Source organism: Panthera onca, chromosome C2 (assembly GCF_046562875.1).
Source record: "Panthera onca isolate mPanOnc1 chromosome C2, mPanOnc1 haplotype 2, whole genome shotgun sequence".
Taxonomy (NCBI): Eukaryota; Metazoa; Chordata; class Mammalia; order Carnivora; family Felidae; genus Panthera; species Panthera onca.
In genome coordinates, this window is record NC_138347.1 from 14,444,979 (window position 1) to 14,454,605 (window position 9,627).

Genomic DNA, 9,627 nt, shown 5'->3' on the forward strand with positions numbered 1-9,627 from the left:
GAAAGTTAAATGCTTTTCTCTGAAGTCGTGTTCCTTCTGAAGGCCAAATGACTTTACCCTTACCTAATGGTAGAGACAGGATTGTATAGTGAGTAAAAGTAAAGGCTCGTTAACCAGAAAACTGATTTTGAAACTCACATCAGCTACCGATTAGTTGTGTGACCTTGTGTTAGCAATCAAACAGGATGGGAATAGTACTACACAGGATTGTCATGGGGTTGAGCTAAAACATACAAAGGACTTCAAATACTACCTGGCCTATATTGATCCCCTGGTAAATATTTGTATTATCATTGTTTACTTTAAAATGATAGTATAAATTCTGTAGACGAGGTCAGTAAGTATCCTATCTAGTTCTTTTCTAGTCAATGTGTACCCTCTGTGGAGAATCATCCAAAAGATTTCTTCTTCAGGATTGTCAATGAAAACACTGTGCTAATTTTTAAATAGTTTACAAGTTCTTGCAGTTGTTTGGCAGTTCTTGGGAGTGCGATGAAATACGGCTTCTATATGATTACCTTAACAAATTGGCTGATATCCAGGGTCTATTGAATTGAACCACATTTTGAGGGAATTGGATTTTCCCCATATTCCTTGCAGTTGCTGTTTGATTATTCGATTTTTCCACAGTTGTTTCAAAACCACAGAAGAAGGCTGACTTTTAAGTGAACACATTTTAAAAATATACATCGATAAAAAGAAAATGAAGAATTGTTATAAGAAATCAAAGGAGCCTCTAACACTGATACTTGGCAAAATCTTGAGATGTGAATACAGAGGTATCTTGGAGCGATAAAAGATGGGAAGAAAGTTTCTTTTCTTCGACAACCAGCATGAGTCCTAGGTGGTTGTGAGAGTCTGGTCCTTTCTGTGCTGGGTGGGAAGCGGTGTAGGCTGAGGATAAGACGAAAAGACAGATCACTTGGTGTTTCATGTACAAATACAGTTTAAGGCTAGAAGTAGGCTCCTCCTTTAGGACTTAAATAAAGCAGAACACAGGAGGTAGTTCCTAGGTTGAACCTTGTGACATCTTCTATTACTGATGTCCTTTACAAGGCAAATACCTGGCTTTATCTGGGTTATGACAGGATTGAAGATAATAGATTTTTAAAAATTTTACCTTAAATTAGGGGCGCCTGGCTTAGTCGGTTAGCCTCCAGCTTCGGCTCAGGTCATGATCTCACGGTTCGTGAGTTCAAGCCCCGCGTTGGCCTCTGTGCTGACAGCTCAGAGCCTGGAGCCTGCTTTGGATTCTGGGTCTTCCTCTCTCTCTCCCCCTGTTCTGTTCACGCTCTGTCTCTTTCTCTCAAAAATAAACGATAAAAAAATTAAAAAAAATATTTTTCCTTAAATTTTATTAAACCAAATTCTGCTAGTGTAAACAGACCCAAAAAGAGCAGTTCTTTACCATTAATAATTCTCTTCAATTGGTACATTGCAAAGCTCCATCAGTATGGAAATAATAAGCCATTTAATCACATTGTACTATTAATAAACTAGTAGAGGGAGCAAGCGTAATAAGCTTAAATGAAGTCCAAAAATCATCTATACACTTTCTGATATTTGAATATTTTGAGCATTTTTTTCAGCAGAACTAACTACATAAACGTGCTAATTGGTTTCATGTCACTTGCATTTATTCTAATAATAGTGGGAATAAACAATAAACCACAAATATGAGGCAGCACTGCACCTGGGAGATTCAACTCCCTCACCTGCAAGCATAGCCTCAATTTCAAATTTATCTGACAAACTAAGGTTGAATTGGAGCACTTAGGGTTAAAGATGCAGTATATATAATACGATGGAATATTACTCCGTCATAAAAAAGAATGAGGTCTTGCCATTTGCAACAATGTGGATGGACCAAGAGGGCATTCCGTTAAGTGAAATAAGTCAGACAGAGATGAACACCGTGTGATTTCACTTACATGTGGAATCTCAAAAACAAAACAAATGAACAAACAAAGAAAAAAGCAGAGACAGACACATACACAGAGAACAAACTGGTGGTTGCCAGAGGGGAGGGGTGGGCAATGGGCACAATGGGGAAAGAGGAGTGGGAGATACAGGCTTCCAGTTATGGAATGAATAAGGCATGAGGACAACAGGCTCAGCACAGGGAATACGGTCACTGTATTGCGAGAGTTATATGGGGGCAGACTGTAGCTACACTTGTGGGGGAACATATATAACGTACAGACTTGTGGAGTCACTATGTTGGACCCTGAAATTAATGTAGCATTGTGTGTTGACCATGCTTCAATAATTAAAAAAAAAAATCATTGTTGCATAATTCTGTTGTCTGACTTGTAATTTCTCATTGGTTAAGAAAACAAATCAATAAAGGACACTGACATCAACGGTGCCCCAAGTCTCTTTGAATTCTGAAATCTTATGGTCCCATGATAATACGGAATTCAGATCCTGAAATAAGAATGTATTCCTGGGCAGAGAGCTATTTATAATAATCAGCAGGAACTCTTTTTTTTTTTATTCAATCTTCAGCGCAATCTACCAGGCAGGCTTACTCTAACGTGAGACATAACGCTTGAGGCATTCTTTTGACTCCCAGTTTGTGGCTGTTCTAAAAATTAAATATCATCCTTGCACCAGGACCTGGGTCTCAGCTGACTTTAAAAGCACATTGTAGGTTCCGGAAGATGGCGGCGTAGGAGGACGCGGGGCTCACAGCGCGTCCTGCCGATCACTTAGATTCCACCTACACCTGCCTAAAGAACCCAGAAAACCGCCAGAGGATTAGCAGAAGGGAGTCTCCGGAGTCAAGCGCAGACGAGAGGCCCACGGAAGAGGGTAGGAAGGGCGGCGAGGCGGTGCGCGCTCCACGGACTGGCGGGAGGGAGCCAGGGCGGAGGGGCGGCTCGCCGGCCAAGCGGAGCCCCCGAGTCTGGCTGGCAAAAGCGGAGGGGCCGGACGGACTGTGTTCCGACAGCAAGCGCGACTTAGCGTCTGGGAGGTCATAAGTTAACAGCTCTGCTCGGAAAGCGGGAAGGCTGGAGGACAAAGGGAGGGAGAGCTGCTGAGCCCCCGGACGGCAGAGCTCAGCTTGGCGGGGAACAAAGGCGCCAGCGCCATCTCCCCCGCCCGTCCCCCAGCCAAAATCCCAAAGGGAACCGGTTCCTGCCAGGGAACTTGCTCGCTCCGCGCAAACACCCAACTCTGTGCTTCTGCGGAGCCAAACCTCCGGCAGCGGATCTGACTCCCTCCCGCTGCCACAGGGCTCCTCCTGAAGTGGATCACCTAAGGAGAAGCGAGCTAAGCCTGCCCCTCCAGCCCCTGTGCACATTGCCTACCCACCCCAGCTAATATGCCAGATCCCCAGCAACACAAGCCTGGCAGTGTGCAAGTAGCCCAGACGGGACACGCCACCCCACAGTGAATCCCGCCCCTAGGAGAGGGGAAGAGAAGGCACACACCAGTCTGACTGTGGCCCCAGCAGTGGGCTGGGGGCAGACATCGGGTCGGACTGCGGCCCCGCCCACTAACTCCAGTTATACACCACAGCACAGGGGAAGTGCACTGCAGGTCCTCACCACGCCAGGGACTCTCCAAAATGACCAAACGGAAGAATTCCCCTCAGAAGAATCTCCAGGAAATAACAACAGCTAATGAACTGATCAAAAAGGATTTAAATAATATAACAGAAAGTGAATTTAGAATAATAGTCATAAAATTAATCGCTGGGCTTGAAAACAGTATACAGGACAGCAGAGAATCTCTTGCCATAAAGATCGAGGGACTAAGGAACAGTCACGAGGAGTTGAAAAATGCTTTAAACGAAATGCAAAACAAAATGGAAACCACAATGGCTCGGCTTGAAGAGGCAGAGGAGAGAATAGGTGAACTAGAAGATAAAGTTATGGAGAAAGAGGAAGCTGAAAGAAAGAGAGATAAAAAAATCCAGGCGTATGAGGGGAAAATTAGAGAACTAAGTGATACACTAAAAAAAAATAATATACGCATAATTGGTATCCCAGAGGAGGAAGAGAGAGGGAAAGGTGCTGAAGGGGTACTTGAACAAATTATAGCTGAGAACTTCCCTGAACTGGGGAAGGAAAAAGGCATTGAAATCCAAGAGGCACAGAGAACTCCCTTCAGACGTAACTTGAATCGATCTTCTGCACGACATATCATAGTGAAACTGGCAAAATACAAGGATAAAGAGAAAATTCTGAAAGCAGCAAGGGATAAACGTGCCCTCACATATAAAGGGAGACCTATAAGACTCGTGACTGATCTCTCCTTTGAAACTTGGCAGGCCAGAAAGGCTTGGCACGATATCTACAGTGTGCTAAACAGAAAAAATATGCAGCCGAGAATCCTTTATCCAGCAAGTCTGTCATTTAGAATAGAAGGAGAGATAAAGGTCTTCCCAAACAAACAAAAACTGAAGGAATTTGTCACCACGAAACCAGCCCTACAAGAGATCCTAAGGGGGATCCTGTGAGACAAAGTACCAGAGACATCACTACAAGCATAAAACATACAGACATCACAATGACTCTAAACCCATATCTTTCTATAATAACACTGAATGTAAATGGATTAAATGCGCCAACTAAAAGACATAGGGTATCAGAATGGATAAAAAAGCAAGACCCATCTATTTGCTGTCTACAAGAGACTCATTTTAGATCTGAGGACACCTTTAGATTGAGAGTGAGGGGATGGAGAACTATTTATCATGCTCCTGGAAGCCAAAAGAAAGCTGGAGTAGCCATACTTATATCAGACAAACTAGACTTTAAATTAAAGGCTGTAACAAGAGATGAAGAAGGGCATTATATAATAATCACAGGGTCTATCCACCAGGAAGAGCTAACTATTATAAATGTCTATGCGCCAAATACCCGAGCCCCCAGATATATAAAACAATTACTCATAAACATAAGCAACCTTATTGATAAGAATGTGGTCATTGCAGGGGACTTTAACACCCCACTTACAGAAATGGATAGATCATCTAGACACACAGTCAATAAAGAAACAAGGGCCCTGAATGATACATTGGATCAGATGGACTTGACAGATATATTTAGAACTCTGCATCCCAAAGCAACAGAATATACTTTCTTCTCGAGTGCACATGGAACATTCTCCAAGATAGATCATATACTGGGTCACAAAACAGCCCTTCATAAGTATACAAGAATTGAAATTATACCATGCATACTTTCAGACCACAATGCTATGAAGCTTGAAATCAACCACAGGAAAAAGTCTGGAAAACCTCCAAAAGCATGGAGGTTAAAGAACACCCTACTAACGAATGAGTGGGTCAACCAGGCAATTAGAGAAGAAATTAAAATATATATGGAAACAAACGAAAATGAAAATACAACAATCCAAACGCTTTGGGATGCAGCGAAGGCAGTCCTGAGAGGAAAATACATTGCAATCCAGGCCTATCTCAAGAAACAAGAAAAATCCCAAATACAAAACCTAACAGCACACCTAAAGGAAATAGAAGCAGAACAGCAAAGGCAGCCTAAACCCAGCAGAAGAAGAGAAATAATAAAGATCAGAGCAGAAATAAACAATATAGAATCTAAAAAAACTGTAGAGTAGATCAACGAAACCAAGAGTTGGTTTTTTGAAAAAATAAACAAAATTGACAAACCTCTAGCCAGGCTTCTCAAAAAGAAAAGGGAGATGACCCAAATAGATAAAATCATGAATGAAAATGGAATGATTACAACCAATCCCTCAGAGATACAAACAATTATCAGGGAATACTATGAAAAATTATATGCCAGCAAATTGGACAACCTGGAAGAAATGGACAAATTTCTAAACACCCACACTCTTCCAAAACTCAATCAGGAGGAAATAGAAAGCTTGAACAGACCCATAACCAGCGAAGAAATTGAATCGGTTATCAAAAATCTCCCAACAAATAAGAGTCCAGGACCAGATGGCTTCCCAGGGGAGTTCTACCAGACATTTAAAGCAGAGATAATACCTATCCTTCTCAAGCTATTCCAAGAAATAGAAAGGGAAGGAAAACTTCCAGACTCATTCTATGAAGCCAGTATTACTTTGATTCCTAAACCAGACAGAGACCCAGTAAAAAAAGAGAACTACAGGCCAATATCCCTGATGAATATGGATGCAAAAATTCTTAATAAGATACTAGCAAATCGAATTCAACAGCATATAAAAAGAATTATTCACCATGATCAAGTGGGATTCATTCCTGGGATGCAGGGCTGGTTCAACATTCACAAATCGATCAACGTGATACATCACATTAACAAAAAAAAAAGAGAAGAACCATATGATCCTGTCAATCGATGCAGAAAAGGCCTTTGACAAAATCCAGCACCCTTTCTTAATAAAAACCCTTGAGAAAGTCGGGATAGAAGGAACATACTTAAAGATCATAAAGGCCATTTATGAAAAGCCCACAGCTAACATCATGCTCAACGGGGAAAAACTGAGAGCTTTTTCCCTGAGATCAGGAACACGACAGGGATGCCCACTGTCACCGCTGCTGTTTAATATAGTGCTGGAAGTTCTAGCATCAGCAATCAGACAACAAAAGGAAATCAAAGGCATCAAAATTGGCAAAGATGAAGTCAAGCTTTCGCTTTTTGCAGATGACATGATATTATACATGGAAAATCCAATAGACTCCACCAAAAGTCTGCTAGAACTGATACATGAATTCAGCAAAGTTGCAGGATACAAAATCAATGTGCAGAAATCAGTTGCATTCTTATACACTAACAATGAAGCAACAGAAAGACAAATGAAGAAACTGATCCCATTCACAATTGCACCAAGAAGCATAAAATACCTAGGAATAAATCTAACCAAAGATGTAAAAGATCTGTATGCTGAAAACTATAGAAAGCTTATGCAGGTAATTGAAGAAGATATAAAGAAATGGAAAGACATTCCCTGCTCATGGATTGGAAGAATAAATATTGTCAAAATGTCAATACTACCCAAAGCTATCTACACATTCAATGCAATCCCAATCAAAATTGCACCAGCATTCTTCTCGAAACTAGAACAAGCAATCCTAAAATTCATATGGAACCACAAAAGGCCCCGAATAGCCAAAGTAATTTTGAAGAAGAAGACCAAAGCAGGAGGCATCACAATCCCAGACTTTAGCCTCTACTACAAAGCTGTCATCGTCAAGACAGCATGGTATTGGCATAAAAACAGACACATAGACCAATGGAATAGAATAGAAACCCCAGAACTAGACCCACAAACGTATGGCCAACTCATCTTTGACAAAGCAGGAAAGAACATCCAATGGAAAAAAGACAGTCTCTTTAACAAATGGTGCTGGGAGAACTGGACAGCAACATGCAGAAGGTTGAAACTAGACCACTTTCTCACACCATTCACAAAAATAAACTCAAAATGGATAAAGGACCTGAATGTGAGACAGGAAACCATCAAAACCTTAGAGGAGAAAGCAGGAAAAGACCTCTCTGACCTCAGCCGTAGCAATCTCTTACTCGGCACATCCCCAAAGGCAAGGGAATTAAAAGCAAAAGTGAATTACTGGGACCTTATGAAGATAAAAAGCTTCTGCACAGCAAAGGAAACAACCAACAAAACTAAAAGGCAACCAACGGAATGGGAAAAGATATTTGCAAATGACACATCGGACAAAGGGCTAGTATCCAAAATCTATAAAGAGCTCATCAAACTCCACACCCGAAAAACAAATAACCCAGTGAAGAAATGGGCAGAAAACATGAATAGACACTTCTCTAAAGAAGACATCCGGATGGCCAACAGGCACATGAAAAGATGTTCAACGTCGCTCCTTATGAGGGAAATACAAATCAAAACCACACTCAGATACCACCTCACGCCAGTCAGAGTGGCCAAAATGAAGAAATCAGGAGACTATAGATGCTGGAGAGGATGTGGAGAAACAGGAACCCTCTTGCACTGTTGGTGGGAATGCAAATTGGTGCAGCCGCTCTGGAAAGCAGTGTGGAGGTTCCTCAGAAAATTAAAAATAGACCTACCCTATGACCCAGCAATAGCACTGCTAGGAATTTATCCAAGGGATACAGGAGTACTGATGCATAGGGGCACCTGTACCCCAATGTTTATAGCGGCACTCTCAACAATAGCCAAATTATGGAAAGAGCCTAAATGTCCATCAACTGATGAATGGATAAAGAAATTGTGGTTTATATACACAATGGAATACTACGTGGCAATGAGAAAAAATGAAATATGGCCTTTTGTAGCAACATGGATGGAACTGGAGAGTGTGATGCTAAGTGAAATAAGCCATACAGAGAAAGACAGATACCATATGGTTTCACTCTTATGTGGATCCTGAGAAACATAACAGAAACCCATGGGGGAGGGGAAGGAAAAAAAAAAAAAAAGAGGTTAGAGTGGGAGAGAGCCAAAGCATAAGAGACTGTTAAAAACTGAGAGCAAACTGAGGGTTGATGGGGGGTGGGAGGGAGGGCAGGGTGGGAGGGAGGACAGGGTGGGTGATGGGTATTGAGGAGGGCACCTTTTGGGATGAGCACTGGGTGTTGTATGGAAACCAATTTGACAGTAAATTTCATATATTAAAAAATAAAAAAAAATAAATAAAAGATACAGAGAGCAAAAAAAAATAAATAAAATAAAAGCACATTGTATTTAGATGTACATCACGGTTGATTGTCATTGTCACAGGACTAGTATTTCAGGGAAGGATTCTGGTTCACTTTATGTGAATTCTTGGTAAAGAAGACACCCTTGGCTTAGAAAAGAGTCAACAGGCATGAATTGTCAAAGGAAAAGATACAATTAGAGGAAAAGATACAATTGTCAAAGGAAAAAAAATGCAATCGCCTGTGATGCCGAGTTGAAAAATGCCTGAAGCTACAGAGATTTGCTGACGGGAGGGGAAGCCAAGAAACCCAGAGTATGGCGGTTATAAACACAATAGCGTCTTATTAACAGTCCAATGTTTCTCTAGGCATTCAAATGAAGCAGAAAATGAGGCCTGTTGCATAACTTTTAAATAACTAAGCGACCTAAACAAGCGGAAGACACTGTTGGGTGTTAGGAAACAAGATGGTTGACATAGTTTCCAAGTAATGTGTTCTATCATATGACATTCAGAGGTGTGGCCTTGTACACCCCTCAGCGTATATATATAAATGTCCCTGTGCTGTCACAGTCACAAAACCGGCCCACGATACCGAGCCACACTCACCACCCTGACACCATGAGCTACTACGGCAGCTACTACAGAGGCCTGGGCTACGGCTGTGGAGGCTTCGGCGGCCTGGGCTACGGCTGTGGCTGGGGAGCCTGCGGATATGGCTGCTGTCGTCCCTGTTACTATGGAAGATACTGGTCTTCTGGCTTCTACTGAATAAATACTTGAAAATTTACAATTTGTGCGCTTGTCTCTGATTCACCCAGAAAATTGTATTTCATAACCTCGTACTTTGTTTATCCTGTCTTGAGACTTAAACTGTTATCTGGACCCCCTGGTTTCTGACAATAATGTGATGAAAACTTGATTCAGCAGATGTTTCATTAGTAATGCTCTTCAAGGATCCCCTTCTGTGTAGGATGGAGAGTCATTGTACCCTAGCCAGGCTTTGCCTTTCTAAA

At 41.7% G+C, this 9,627-nt stretch overlaps 1 protein-coding gene across 1 annotated transcript; it reads left to right on the forward strand.

The window, feature by feature from the left end:
* The first annotated feature begins 9,232 nt into the window (after window positions 1-9,232).
* Window positions 9,233-9,382, forward strand: LOC132682810 (keratin-associated protein 19-7-like). The gene has a single exon (XM_060637993.2). The coding sequence runs from the start codon at window positions 9,233-9,235 to the stop codon at window positions 9,380-9,382; it is 150 nt and encodes a 49-aa protein (XP_060493976.2).
* Window positions 9,383-9,627: the final 245 nt, after the last annotated feature.

Excerpts from the sequence above, each read along its gene's own strand:
- LOC132682810 (XM_060637993.2), top strand. The coding sequence starts at position 9,233 with ATGAGCTACTACGGCAGCTACTACAGAGGCCTGGGCTACGGCTGTGGA.